At 50.0% G+C, this 14151-nt stretch overlaps 8 protein-coding genes across 8 annotated transcripts; 4 read left to right on the forward strand and 4 right to left on the reverse strand.

Annotated features, from left to right (window-relative positions):
• Positions 1 to 528: 528 nt before the first annotated feature.
• On the reverse strand, positions 529 to 851 carry An15g02970 (hypothetical protein; the record flags this gene model as incomplete). Its single annotated transcript, XM_059744568.1, has 2 exons — positions 529 to 744; positions 816 to 851. 2 exons carry the CDS (start codon positions 849 to 851, stop codon positions 529 to 531), a joined length of 252 nt encoding a protein of 83 aa, XP_059602492.1.
• A 711-nt stretch (positions 852 to 1562) lies between these two features.
• On the forward strand, positions 1563 to 2707 carry An15g02980 (uncharacterized protein; the record flags this gene model as incomplete). The annotated part of the gene is made up of 3 exons (XM_001396799.3): positions 1563 to 2040; positions 2111 to 2592; positions 2645 to 2707. 3 exons carry the CDS (start codon positions 1563 to 1565, stop codon positions 2705 to 2707), a joined length of 1023 nt encoding a protein of 340 aa, XP_001396836.1.
• A 770-nt stretch (positions 2708 to 3477) lies between these two features.
• An15g02990 (uncharacterized protein) lies at positions 3478 to 4300 on the forward strand (the record flags this gene model as incomplete). Its single annotated transcript, XM_001396800.3, has 2 exons — positions 3478 to 3495; positions 3572 to 4300. 2 exons carry the CDS (start codon positions 3478 to 3480, stop codon positions 4298 to 4300), a joined length of 747 nt encoding a protein of 248 aa, XP_001396837.3.
• Positions 4301 to 4585: 285 nt separating this feature from the next.
• On the reverse strand, positions 4586 to 4820 carry An15g03000 (hypothetical protein; the record flags this gene model as incomplete). Its single annotated transcript, XM_059744570.1, has 2 exons — positions 4586 to 4633; positions 4713 to 4820. The coding sequence occupies 2 exons, from the start codon at positions 4818 to 4820 to the stop codon at positions 4586 to 4588; spliced, it is 156 nt and encodes a 51-aa protein (XP_059602493.1).
• A 27-nt stretch (positions 4821 to 4847) lies between these two features.
• An15g03010 (uncharacterized protein) lies at positions 4848 to 5904 on the forward strand (the record flags this gene model as incomplete). Its single annotated transcript, XM_059744571.1, has 4 exons — positions 4848 to 4849; positions 5078 to 5200; positions 5281 to 5681; positions 5855 to 5904. Coding segments are annotated over 4 exons (576 nt in total).
• A 130-nt stretch (positions 5905 to 6034) lies between these two features.
• Positions 6035 to 7066, reverse strand: An15g03020 (uncharacterized protein; the record flags this gene model as incomplete). The annotated part of the gene is made up of 4 exons (XM_001396803.3): positions 6035 to 6580; positions 6662 to 6881; positions 6945 to 6983; positions 7041 to 7066. 4 exons carry the CDS (start codon positions 7064 to 7066, stop codon positions 6035 to 6037), a joined length of 831 nt encoding a protein of 276 aa, XP_001396840.1.
• Positions 7067 to 7486: 420 nt separating this feature from the next.
• On the forward strand, positions 7487 to 8769 carry An15g03030 (uncharacterized protein; the record flags this gene model as incomplete). Its single annotated transcript, XM_001396804.3, has 3 exons — positions 7487 to 7634; positions 7687 to 7978; positions 8046 to 8769. 3 exons carry the CDS (start codon positions 7487 to 7489, stop codon positions 8767 to 8769), a joined length of 1164 nt encoding a protein of 387 aa, XP_001396841.1.
• A 1527-nt stretch (positions 8770 to 10296) lies between these two features.
• On the reverse strand, positions 10297 to 14037 carry An15g03040 (uncharacterized protein; the record flags this gene model as incomplete). Its single annotated transcript, XM_001396805.3, has 6 exons — positions 10297 to 10752; positions 10808 to 11094; positions 11155 to 12252; positions 12329 to 12973; positions 13042 to 13744; positions 13801 to 14037. The coding sequence occupies 6 exons, from the start codon at positions 14035 to 14037 to the stop codon at positions 10297 to 10299; spliced, it is 3426 nt and encodes a 1141-aa protein (XP_001396842.3).
• Positions 14038 to 14151: the final 114 nt, after the last annotated feature.

Genomic DNA, 14151 nt, shown 5'->3' on the forward strand with positions numbered 1-14151 from the left:
AGATCGTCGGGTACACAAAATCATGCCACGGGCCTACTACCTGAAACGATAGTTCGTCTTACATGCTGACACCCCCGTGGGCTTTGGTCGTTGATCGGGGAGGACCATGGTGCATTCCTAATATGCTCGGTAGGCATGTATACCGGTTCTAGATATGCGCCCGATAGGGTAATGCAATGCGTTAGTTCTGGAGGTACTCGGACACATTAAGAAAATCACCGAGATTGATCGGCAGACACATGTCCAGTTACGAACACATACGTATCTGAGTGTACCTCCCTCTGTGCGTCTACTACGTATGTATCGGCCGCCCAGAACCTACCCGCCTGCCGGCCGAGCTAGACTAGTGTATCAGAATTCAGCTGGGACTGGCTGGGGTGGGTGAGATTTTAGTTCGCATACAGATCGGCGGGTCAGCTGCATGCACCTTCATCTGGACTGGATGGGAGCATCCATTGACTGTGTTCAGTTGTAATATGTAGGTTGGAATTAACGGGGACCATTCTAGCATTAGACTAGTGTATGTAATCAGGTTGTACTGCATCTTGAGTCGCGCGTGGGTTTTGCTTGCTTTCCTTTCGTTTTTCTTGTTTTGATGACAGCTGAACAGGGTTCTGGAATTCGGGTGCCATGTGGTTGAATTGTATCCGGGTTGGCTCGCAGTACGTAAACAGTTGTCCAGACTGACGCGCGCGCTTCATCCTTCTTCTGTAAGGGGTACCCTCTTCTTTCGTTGTTCGGTTTCTATTTCTGGTCCTCGCTGGGTGTATACTCCGTGGTCTTATTTTGTTTAGACGCCCGGGACTTCTCTGGACCGGGTATCGAGTAGTGCAGTGATAGTCGCTGGCCATCAACGGGGATCCTTGGCCTTGTCATGTCACAGATTAATAGGTTCGTGTCGACAACAGCGCTGATCTTTCTGATTGCTATTCTGGGGCGCAGCAGTGGCCAATATTTTTCTGGCGGCCACCGAATATGCAGTTGGAACCAACAGGGCTTAGAAATCTTCTTCCAGGGTAGCAGATAGTTGTACCGAAAAGAGATAGGATCGAATTGTTGCCTAGACACCAGTAGTTACAGAAGCTTCATTATCGCGGTATTGTAGTTAGCACATCAATGCCGGTCAGACCCTGGTTATTCTGCTTTTCGACAATAGGCTGAGACAAGAGTGTCACTAGTAAACTGCAAGAGCGTATTCGTGCCACGCAGAACAATACTTCCACGGAGATTCCATCTGTGACAGTCCAAATCCGTGCCGTTGCTGCTATATGCATGAGGTGGATAGAAAGGTACTATTTCCCTTGTGTTCGTTGGCTGTTGTCAAGAACCAGCCATCAATTGCTCCGGCGGTAGGCTATGACGCGTGCGGGGATTTCAAGGTCAACGCGGGGTTCCAGTTTCGCAGGACTTCCCGACTATCTAATTACGCATTACTACTCGAGCACCACTTGACCAACATTCTGCAGTAAATGCATATCATACTATCCGTGAAGATTATCTCTTCCGACACTAAATATAACCTGAAGACCTTCCAATCTGCCTAATTCGATTTCTACTCCAACATGGCTTCGCAAAACCCCACTCCATACCCATTCCAATTCGACACCTCTAACCACATCGAAACGCACAATGATACCACCACATTGACACTCAAGAATGTCCGCGGTAGTATCCCGTCTACACAGACCTCTCGTCTACGTACAATGTGGCTAGAAGCTCACCGAGACCCTGCCAAGATAATAGCCCACCCATGCGGCTATGACGGCCTTTCTGCGCGACTGATAGAGGAAGCTGGCTTCCCTATGATTTTCATTTCCGGATTCGCGGTGGCAGCCTCCCATGGTCTTCCGGATACCGGGTATATTGCCATGGGAGAAATGTCCGCCCGCATCCAGGAAATTGTTCGTGTGACGAGTATTCCTATCATGGTGGATGGAGATACCGGGTACGGGAGTCCTATGAACGTGCGACGCACCGTGGAGTGTTTTGCTGCGGCGGGTGCAGCGGGTGTGATGATTGAGGATCAGACATGGCCGAAGAGTATGTATTGGTTCTTTGGGGATCCGTGTTCACAATAAACTGGGCCAAGTCTAACGAAATCCGTGTACAGGATGCGGCCATACAAAGGGTAAATCGGTTGTCTCTCGCGGCGAAGCCTATGCTAGGGTACAGGCTGCTGTGGATGCGCGTAATCAGGGACGGGATATATTCATCTTGGCAAGGACGGATTCATTGATCCACGGGTGGGACGAGGCAATGACTCGGGCGAAAGAGTTCAAACGCATAGGAGCAGATGGCGTGTTTGTTGAGGCATTACCTGATAGGGAAGCTATGAGGAAGTGCGCCGAGGAACTGGATATCCCTTTGCTTGCTAATATAATTGAGGGTGGAAAGTCGGAGAATTTGTCTGCAAAGGAGCTGGCAGAGCTGGGGTTTGCAGCTGTCGCATACCCCTGGACGCTGGTAGCTGCAAGGCTGAAGAGCGTTCGTGAAGCCCTCGATGGACTAAAGCGCAGTCTAATGAGTGGAGCGCCGCCCATGATACTTGGATATTCTGATGTTTGCGAAGGTGTTGGGTTCAATAAGTATTGGGTGAGTTTATTTTCTTCATTTTGTCTGTCCGTATGCTGATCATGTCACCCAGGACTTGGAATCAAGATATGAGTATAATGAGGATGGACTCACAAACCCTCCGGAAGCCTCTTGATCATGGCACAACCTGCTTCACGTTGAATATGACTGATTCAGTTCCCCAAAGTCAGCTCCGCGGACATGAAACTATGAGCATCGTGAAATCGATGATGCGGACTCTTACCCGCGCTCCCGGCGCGAATACTACAAAGACAGGCAAAACAATAAACTAGGGAATAGCATTCAGATATGATATCATCCGAACAGCACATACACTGAATGACCCATATCCATGTCAAGCCAAATGTTTGTAGCGGTTAAATCCTTAACTGCTGGCGGGGCTGATGGCCCACCTCGGCGTTAAGCCACTCGGCGTCCCAATTCATAAATGGCATTTAAGACCGAATACCCGGCTCTAAATACCACATAAAGATTGGGCTTTGTCTCAACAAATTCTCGGCCTGAGGCGTCCAAGCCGATCAGCCAGCCCTATGGCTATATCTATTGACCGATGGTATCCACAAATGTCCTGAATCCCTCCGAGGCGATGATACAATCGGAGATAAAATCAGAGAAGTAGTGGCGCAGCGATGGAGAGATGGTAAAGTGGACTCAATCCTACTAATAGTAGTGGTTCTCTACATTGAACGTAGCAGCATTATGGTATAAATACCGACTGCCGGCACCTGTTCACCAGATTGCTCAAGACCAACAGACATAATTGTATCACTTGAACATCTACTACCCCAAACAGCTACATCTATCTTTATACTACGACCAGAAATACCCCTCACAGAACCTTACAATCATCTACTACTACAACATCCCACTTCCTTTAACACAGCAATGGCCTCACAAGACACCGTAAGTCCCCAACAACAAGTGAAACCAGCCTCAATCCTTCGAACAACCTACCAAAACTAATACCCATCTACATCAGATTCTCCAAACCAACGCCCAATCAGCCCGGGAATACATCCTCTCTCAACCCAGCGATGCCCTAACCAACAACCCCTGGGCCGTCTACCAGGCCCTGGACCTCTACAGCCGCACAGCGCGTCTCATGAACTTCAAACAAGCCAAGCTCAACGTCGCCAAAGAAGCCCTCACATCCATGGAAACCCCACCAAAGGTGGTCATCGAATTCGGCACCTACATCGGGTGCTCCGCCATCGCATGGGCCGCCATTCTCCGCGACCTGCACGGTCCCTTCGCCGAGGGTCTGCACATCTACACATTCGAGGTCAGCGAGACGGTGGCCGACGTAGCGAGGGATTTGATCCGCGTGGCGGGCGTTGAGGACATCGTGCATGTGATGGTGGGGCCTGCGTCGGAGTCATTGGCGAAGTTGGTTGAGGAAGGGAAGATTGTGAAGGGAGGAGTCGATATGGCTTTCTTTGACCATTGGGAGAAGTTTTATCTGTGTGATCTGAAGCTGTGTGAGGATCTGGGCCTCTTTAGGGTCGGGTCGAGTGTTATTGCTGATAATACTGATATTCCGGGGGCACCGGATTATTTGGAGTATTTGAGGGCTGGGGGCCGTGGGGGTGAGGGGTCCGTGAAGTATGTGACGAAGTCGGTGCAGTCGGAGCATATTGTTGAGAGGAGACCGGTAAGTTTGATCCATGTCTTGTGTTGTTACTTTGCTTGGGTTGTGGATGTTGGCTGATCTTGACGGATTGGATTGTGCAGAATATAGTGGAGGTGTCTACTGTTGTGGCGGCTCCTTGAGGGGTCTTAGTCTGACTCTGGAGAGAGGATGAAATATTGGATATGATGTTAACGGACTCTAAGATTCATTGTATGACAGTTTTTGTATGCTGCGTTGTTTTCGAAGCTTGATATCATTCCTTGAAATAGCAGGTTGATCTTTGAACTTGAATTTTTTGGTATTTTTGGTATATACTGTGGATTATGGAAGTAGAAGTAAAGTCAGCCTCTACCGGCACAATACTCAAAAAACCATAAATATGGGCATCGAAATCCAGAACGTCTTTTCAACCTGTTTAGCTGCGAAACCATTACTGCCATCTAAAAGTAGAGATTAATCTATGGATATTAAACCCACCATTGGCTATCACCCCGTACTCCAGGGCGGTGAAGACAAAACCACCCCGAACAGCTGGGTGCAGTATAGACACCCAACCAACAGCGGCGCACTCCGCAATGTCTCCGGCAAAGACGCCCATGCTATGATGACACCAACAACAATTACGATGTGAATGCGCAAACACGCGAACAATCTCCCTTTACAGTCACCATATCTATCAACGACAAGCGAATTCAAGTGATGCTGGACTCCCCAACAACCTGAATCCCAGCTCAAAAAGGACAACAATACTGTCCGACTCCGACCTTTAATCACCATCACCAACCCCCTCCTCCGCAATGTACGTCGCAACCGAACTTCCTTTAGCAAAATGCACACCTAACAATCCCCATATAGGGCCGTATTCTCCCTCATAATAATCAATAAAGCCGGTGGGCTAGTCTACCAGCGCGAATTCCAGCCAGGACTGCGCAAACTCTCGACAAACGACTACCTCGTCCTGGCGGGCACGTTTCACGGGTACGCACTCAGCTCCCTATCTCTCCCCTAATACATCAATTCCTAAGTCTCACATACTAACCACCTTATTCATTGCTCAGTGTCCACGCTATCACCCGCTCTATTACCCCCAAGCTCCCCCTTGCCCCCGCCGCAGCACTTGCAACAACACCCACCACCGCGACCACACCCTCCCCCAGTAATGTCGTTTCTCCCTCCGCCACATCATCAACCCCTACCTCTTCTACAGCCTCATACTCGTACCCGAACCCGGGTGTACCGGCGACCGGTCTCGAGTGCCTAGAAACGGACAAGTTCCGATTAACGTGCTTTCAGACGTTAACGGGCACCAAGTTCCTACTGTTTACGGATCCGCTGATGGCGAATATCGATGTCGTTATGAAGAAGATATATGAGCTGTATGCGGACTTTGTTATGAAGAATCCGTTTTATCAGTTAGAGATGCCGGTTCGGTGTGAGGCGTTTGATCGGAATTTGCAGGGTTGGTTGAGGGGGAGGACTTGATTGATGGGTTGGTTTGTTTCGGGGAGGTTAAACGTGCTGGTGGGGTTGTGATAGATATCTTCTTTGTTTTTATAACTTTTCTTTTCGTTTCTTTTGCTTCTCCTTTTCTGCGGTTGCATGCATGGACTTGTTTATATCTGGGCGTCATAGTTTGTATCATGAAACAACAAGTTTACGATGGCGATAGATCTGCATATTAGATCGCATCTGTTTCAAAAGCGTGTTGCTGGGGAACCAGCCGCTTTCTACAATTACAGCAAGAAAACGCAAGTACATTTAAAAACGCCGGGTATGCATCAAATCATCCAGGAGGTTGTTCTGGTCTCCACATTAAGCAGTGTCCATCTTGTCACCATCCTCTTTCTTGTCTTTGCTCCCACTGGAGCCCTCCTCGGGAATGTTGTCCAGGTTGGCTTTGCGCTCTTGCTCCTCCCGGTCGCGCTTTTCCTTCTCTTGCCGGTTCTTCTCCTCTTCCAAAGATAGACGGAGGGCGAATGCCAGTTCGGGGTCGTTCTCAGCCGCATCCTCGAACCCAAAGGCACCATCGCCGCCTTCAGGACCTGCACCATCGGCACCGGAGCTGTCCCCGCCCAGAATGGGAGTAACCTGAAGCTCCTCACTCAGCAAGTTGGGGCCCGGGGGAATGATGGCGAGGTTAGAGCCGTCACCACCCTTGACGTTCTCGACGAAGGCCTCTAGTTTCTTGGTCTGATCGGATTCCAGATCTCCAAAGGCAATTACATCGATGGACACGTTGTTCTTCTTCATCTTCTTGGCCAGCTTCACTAATGTCTTCTCGTCTTCTTCGATGGGAGAGCAGGAGAACACGATGATGCGCTGTCTCTGGGACTTCTCGGAGCGGTGTTTGAGGGCAAGCTGCGCCAATCATCAGGTTAGCAATGCAATCAATCCCGTACAGTATCTATCTGAAGAGATGATGGAGTCGTTTGAACATACACCGGCCACTTGTATGCTGGAGCTAAGGTGGGCAGTGCCATGGATCTTCGTGCGATGCAGACCGGCCAGGATACCACCAAAGTCGGAAGTAAATGTCGAAAGGACCTCGGGACCTTTTCCGCCCATGCTCATAAGACCGACAGCAGACTGAGGGTGCACGCGCATCTTAGTGGTGTGAATGACGCTCACGGCGTCGATCTGAGCTTGCCATCGTGTCGAGCTGGCAGCTGTTAGAGGCGGAACCAGACGGTCGATTCTGGGCGATTTAGAACAGTTAACTTACGTATAATCTCCATTTCTGCTGCTTTCGCTATTGTCGACACTGTAGATGGCGTTAGTAGGTGCGCACAGAGCTTGGGATGAAGGTGGCTAAACGGACATGATCATGGTAGCTTCGAGCGGCATCTTGGAAGGAGACTGGCGGGGTTGATGATAGAAACGTATAGGTATAATCAATCAGATTTGGAAAGGAGAAAAAGTTCCTGAGAGTTATATGTTCAGAGCGTGGGAGCAAGGCAGGAGATGGGGGAGAATGGATGATGGAGGTTGGCGGAGGAGGGATGATGATGGAGCTGCTGCTGAGGAGGACGCAGATGTCACACCGTCCCGATCGGAGCTAACCACGAATTAAGTCAGCGCTTGTTTATCCTCTCCGCCATCCGCTTTCCTCCAGAACTCGCTCCAACGCGCTCCCCTCCGTCTTTCGACTTCCATCCCTTCCGTCCCCAATTCGTCCACACAACACATTCTACGCAATACAGCTCACCTATCACTTCCTCTATCGCTCTTATCCACCACCCATACGGCTACTCACGATTGCGCCCAATGACTTCACTCTCTGCTAAACGCAAGTCTCCCGAAGACGCGTCCCACAATGACGAAGCAAGGACACCTACGAACAGCCCTCCTCGGAAGAAGCTTCGTATTACCCGCAGACAAAAGCAAGCCCTGATTGACAACCTGCAGCTCGAACGTGCGCTCTCTTGATACCTCGCTTACCTGGCAATCCACTAACCAAGCCATAGTTACCGAGCGCGCCCGCAAACTTCGCGCACAGTATGCCCTCCAGGCGAACGATCTTCGGGCACGGATTGAAAGACGTGTCAATCGGATTCCTGTTGCCCTTCGCAAGGCGACAATGGGCGAGCTGCTGGAGAAACACATGGCCTCTCTTCGGGCCCAACAGGCGAATCCCTCTCCACGGAAACTTCTCAGCCCGGCCAAAGCGTCAAGGAGTTTCAGAACCGTTTCTGTGAGCCCCAATGTGCGCAAGGCCTCTGCTGCGAGCCCTAGCGCCCGCAGAGTCAAGAAGCAAAGGTACGGCATGAGTGCCTTCAACTTATACGTGCATGTATCGTTGAACAGCGCTGACTCGAGCATCCAGCCACGGAGAAATCTATTCCGACAAGGAAAACGCCCCTGCAGCTGGCGAACAGCTCGATGTCCTCAAGAACCCAAAGAGACGTGGACCTGGTGCCGCTGCTGGTACTTCGCGTGTTGTGTCCCAAGAGATGAGGGGTGCAGACTACAGAATCCTATCTCCCAAGACGTCCAATTCCAGAACATATCCGCACTCGCCGTTACGCGCCTCACCCGAGAAGCCAACGAACTCTTCCTACCTTGCAAGACCCATGTCGCCTCTGAAACCCACCAGCCCACTCAAATCAACATCAGCTAGCATTCCTGCACTGGCAGACAACGCTCGCATTAGGCCAGTCAAAAATACCTCTACCTCGATTAAGGACAACCGCCCCCCATCACAGGCTAAGAGACCCGCCAGCCGAGCCGCCACAGCCACTAGCAAGACTACGCGCTCACCACTGCCAAGACCCGCGACTCGCCAGCTCGAACGCAGAGGCAGTGTGTCATCGTCCGCATCCTCCGGAACAACCGTTGCCAAGCCAACAAGGACAGGTGCCGGTGCCCGGAAGGCAACGACAGCATCGACTTCAAGCGCGACCGCGAAGAAGACAACAGTCGCCCGGAGCCAAGCAACTTCGGCCACCGCGAAGAGAAACACAACTTCGGCCACCAGCAAGAGGGCTCCCACTCCTGCCGGTGGTGAAGCTCCAACTGCGGCTCGTAGAGTCCTTCGGAAACGCGCATAAGTGCTGTATTCCCAACTCAAATTAACCCTTTTGAATTAGCATGTTTCGTTTCAATCATTGGCTTATCTGCAGGGACATGGAGTAAAAAGGGGTGTATTATCTCTGGGCGGGATTATAATATGGAAGGATAACCGGTGTACAAATGGAGTTCTGTCCTGTCCTTTTTCCAATCAGGTCCTTTTGTGACCATATTGGCTTTCTGATTTTGCTTCTCTTGATACTGCCGCTTATTGATTATTTCCGATTACAAGTGGCTTTCTTTCAAATCTTCGACACTTTACATCTCTCCACTGGCTTGACTCGTATCGCAGGCACTTGCATAGGCAGGGCAGAGCGCTTTCTCGGGCTATCGTAACAGTACTACTCTTCTTCATCACCAAAACATGAGAGATAGACTTAGGAGTAATTGCGGGTAACGTCTTCAATTAGATAGATGCCATTAATGGGTACTACGCGTATGCGATGATGATCATGGTTGAAGGTTAGCTAGCACGAATGGAAGACCAACAATAGTAACTACTGGGCAAGCATGCTCTACTCTTGTCACTTTTCGGGATAGAGGTTTTCTTTCTGGTTCTTGAAGCATGGACGCTGACGAGGAGCAAGCGAGCAGCACACAACTTTGCGCACTTCAACAGAGTTGGCACTATGGCATTCCTTTCACAATTGTATGTAAATTACACCTCCTGTTCTCGAGGAAACAGCATCGCATGGAGACATGGATGTGATAGAACCAGTCACGAACAATTCGGGATATCAGAAAAAGAAAAGAAAAAGAATCAAGTCGTATGGGTAGAATGTAAATAGGGGGTTAGAAGAAAGGAAGCAAGAAGAGTATAAGGGAAAAAATGAAACGAACTGAACATATGACTCAGCACAGGTATCTTTGCAGTCATCAGACTGGCTGACAAATGAAATCAAGGGCAAACAGAGGATCTCGATAGTCTCACATCTCGATCGGTAGTAGGTTAAGGGGGGGCGCAACGCCAGGAAGACGCAAGTGATGTAAGGAACAACAAAGGGCAAAAAAAAGCAAGATGCCAGGAGAAAATGCCCACGCTGGGTCTCAACTGTTAATGCAGGTGGAATGCCAGGAAAATAGGAATCGAAAACAACATCCAGATCCCAGAAATTGCCAACCCGAACGGGCAGAGGCTCCTGTGGCCATTTGCGCGCGGTTGGAATCCAATTTATAGGGGGCAGTGAGTGAAGCATGTCGAGACTCACAACCAAATGAAACGCACCCCACGCAGTCAGTGCGCAAGAGAAAGCAATTAGAAAAGCCTCGATCCATCAGGAGAAGCTGTCAGCCGATCATCTAACTAAACCCTGGAAATCATCTCATTTCAAAAGGCGAACAAACTCCATCCAACCTTGTTAAATCGAAAGAACGCTGAACGGTCCAAGAATACGCCAAGAGCGATCACTAGGATATAGAGGCGGGTAATGCATTGGTAAATGTCTTCGAAACTATGCAGAGAAGGAACGGACGGGTTGGCGTCGTCAAGAGCACAACTGGCAAAAAACTTAGCCAGCAACCCCCATGGGCCCAGCTCCTGGACGAGCCCTGTATGGCATTGGCTGAGACTGTCCTTCGGCTTGCATAGGGTTCTGCTGACTGCCATTACTGGTGCTTCTTTCGCGATAGTCATTGGAAGCTGTAGGGGCCAGTTCTGTACCAGCTTGTGGAGTACCACTGGTCGAATGCTGATGCCCACCAGGGCTTTGAACATGGCGAACTGAGCTTTGCATCTGCCATGCCGTGTCTTGGGAGGGATCTGTCTCGATACGGGCAGAAGTAGGGATATTGGCAGCGCGGTTCGAATTCGTAATTGTAACGGTTTCGCCACCATTGCTCGCCTTGGGGGAGAAGCTTCCGCGCGCGATATCGCCGTAGCGTCTAAGTATTTCCTTAGTTGTGACTTCGGTGTTTTCCTTGAAGAATGTTGTGTCGCTAAGGACCGACTGCAGATCCTCGGGTATCTAACCAAAAGCATGAGTATATGAAAACACTGGTCAATATCGGAGAGAAACATACCTCGCACATTGTATCATTGTATGTAATCAGGCAATTAACGGCTTCGATTGCCAGGAAACTCTCATCCACCGTGCTATTTTTCGCATTGGGGTAGAGAATATTGGGTGTCATTACTGTCGCGAGGTTGTGTATGTCCATCTTACTACCGGACTCCTCATCAACGTGCGAGAAAGATGACGTCCAGTTAAGGAAGGCAAAAAGTACTTCCATAGTATCCCGATGAGCCTTGGGAAGAAGGCAGCATGTAAGATGCAATACACGTTTTTGCTTCTCAGGGTCGGGTAATTCTGTGGTATAATGGTAAGTAAACAATGTTATAATGTCAACCAGGGCCGTCAGTCACTTACTTTGTGAAACAACAAACAGACGATGGAGCTTGAATGTAAGGAGAGGATCGGGCATCTCGCGGAGAAACTTCTTCAACAGCGCGGCAATCTGGACAGGATTCTCCTTCGTCATGTCCACCTGTTCATATTTGTTGTCGATCATTTCAGAGATGTCTTTCAGGCGCCTGATATTGCCGTTCTTTCGGAAAACACCCTCCACGGACATATCCATTTGGCGCATGGCGGATACAGCGTCATCAACCAAGGCTGGAATACGAAGTTGTCCTGGACCCACACCATGACTAGATTCAGTGCCCTCTCTTTCAACAAGGAAATCCAGGTTTACCCCGAACACGCCTTTCTTCTTTCCAACCTTCTTGCCTTCTTTGTTGAAGGCGCGGCCAAAGATATTCCATATGGTAGGCTTTCGTGATTCGATCAAGGAGAGTAATTCCTCTAGCGTGAAATATTCACTCAACAAAGGCTCCATGGACAAGACAGCAACGTGCCGCACAATAAAGTATTCCAAAGCAGAAAGCTCAGAGAAATACTTCTTTGTCCTGCCACCTTGTTCGATAATGTGCTGGTCAAGACCTGCTCCGGATACGCCACGCTGATGGCCATGATTGTATTTGGGAAGTGGTTCAGTGGTTCCAACCAACTTGGTCCCGGCGTGCTTGTAGGCGTTGGGACGCTGCTCTTTAGCTTGCTCGGCAGCAACAATTCTGGGTATGTCATCCAATGTCAATGCATCCTGGTTGCCAAATGTCAGCTCGGTGACCGTTTCCCCGTTGGCATCTCTTTCCTCTACAATCTGGAAGCCATGACCCCGTGGGTCTGATCCGTCGCCGCCCGATGAACCAGGTCGTACGCTACGGCCTTCGGGGCCGTCGATAATGCGAGACGCCCGGGCCTTCTTGTAAGTAGTTGAGAGGGTACGCTCATTCCGGATGGATCGTAGACGCCGCATTTCGCCGACAGTTTGTTCAAGTGAAGACCCCTCTTGAGGGCTCCTAGTAGCGTTTGCGTACGATTTGGATCTTGTGGCAGATCGGCGCATTTCGCCGCCAGGAGGGATGCGACCACTTTCGTTGCCATCTTGTGGGGGGGAAGCGTCGCCTAGAACATGAGTCAGAAGAGGTTAGAGATGATGCTATAATGAGGAAGAGAAAATATGAAAATCATGATGACATACCAGAACCGAGACTTCCGCCCGCTCTGAGAACAGCAAGAAGTCGCGCAAGAGCGACCTTGAGGAGAAAGACAAATTGCTGGAGTTTCGTGATATGTGTAAAACCCCCTTGTACGTCGTGCATAAGTCCTTTCTGAGAACCGCAATCGCTACAGAAGGACTGCTTCTCCTTGGGATTCCACAGGGCATCCTGGAGAGTATGGGACAACTCCTTCTGGCATGACGCACAGGTGAGATGAGGTGGCTTTATATGCCACCTGCTATCACCCAGCATGACACATTCGTCATCGATAGGCTCTTTGCAGGCCGCACAACAATCGGAAAGTTGATCAGCCAGTGTGTCGACACCGGTCATTAGATCAGCAAGCGTCTCTTCTTCAGGTGGCCTGAGTGTCTCCAAGTCTCCCAAATGGTCTAGGAAATGATGAAGGCCTTGAGAAGCTTGCTGCTCTCTCTCAAGCTTGAGGGCTCCTTGCAAGCCAATGCGGATTAGCAACTTCAGGTAATGCGCAAGGCCGGTGACCAAAGACAGGAGCTCCTGAGTGACGCCGAGTTTGCGGACACCAGTTTCCTGGGTTTTCGAGAGTAGTGCGAAGAACGCAACAATTTTCTTGCACAGAAGCTTTGCTTCACGTCCATATGCCAGGTCTGGAGAGTCAACATTGTTAGTTTTTAATAATCCTAGTAGAAGTCAAAGATCAGTTGTTGCAACCTACCTTTCATGCCCTGTTCCTTGATATGTCCCGCAAGCTGATCGATAGCCGAGAACAGAATATCAACATGGCCAATGAACCTCTTGGCGACAAGGACACCATCCAGATATGTGCCATTGCTAACATGAAGGAGCATATCTGAAATGCAGGCTGCGGATGATTCCTCGAAGCTGGATAGGATGCTCCATATTTTATACACCTTTTCTTCCATTATGTCCTCCTCTTCACGCACCCTATTGCGCTCCTCATCCGTCGCGTCCGTCTCGACTTCCGGGGTTTCAAGAGGCTGGCCGGTCGGGGCCAAACGGACATTCCAGAACTTGTGAATCATGTAGCACTCAGGGTGCCAATGCTGATTCTGTCCGTTGCGGAAGATCTCCACGAATTGTTTCAGGATTGCTGTATGGCAACCATGGCATCGTTGTGCAAACTGTGTGGAATAGTGAAAATGACAATAAACTTTCCCTTCATGCTCGTAGTATGAGTCTTGTGCACCAAAAACAGTGGGACAAACAGAACAGGTGAAGTGTTCAATGTGATACTTGCGTTCCAGGGCCGTAATATACGACCCACGCAGGGCACCACCACATTCATGGCATAGAAGATCTAATCGCCGAAAGTAGTCCGTTTCACATAAGGGGTATTGACCACTACCGTCTTCGGCATCAACAGGGAAGAATTTCGATGCCACGATTTGGCCGCAGTCCTATGTTCAACAGAGTTAGCTGAAATCCGAGTGTTTCCGTAAGCCTGTGTACACACCTCGCACTTGAAACACTCGAGATGATATGTTGCTTGCAAAGCCCGTACGAACTGGCCAGTCAGTGGTTCGCCGCACTTCTTGCAGATCCGAGACGAGCTTCCTGGAGATTTTGTCGGTGGCCGACCATTCGGACGGGATCTCTCTCGTGGCGTGGATCGGTCCCAATAGCCATTGCGATCCCGGGGAGTTGACGGATCTCTGGGGCCCGGGTGACCAGACTCCAGCCGCCGGCTCATACGATTATCAGAGCCTTGTGGCCCCTCAACAGGGCTGTTCGTGGAGCCGTTCCACCCTCCCGTCCTCGTACGAGGCGAGTCAAAGATAATATTGCTATCTGCGGGAGACGTAGG

Source organism: Aspergillus niger (assembly GCF_000002855.4).
Source record: "Aspergillus niger supercontig An15".
NCBI lineage: Eukaryota > Fungi > Ascomycota > Eurotiomycetes > Eurotiales > Aspergillaceae > Aspergillus > Aspergillus niger.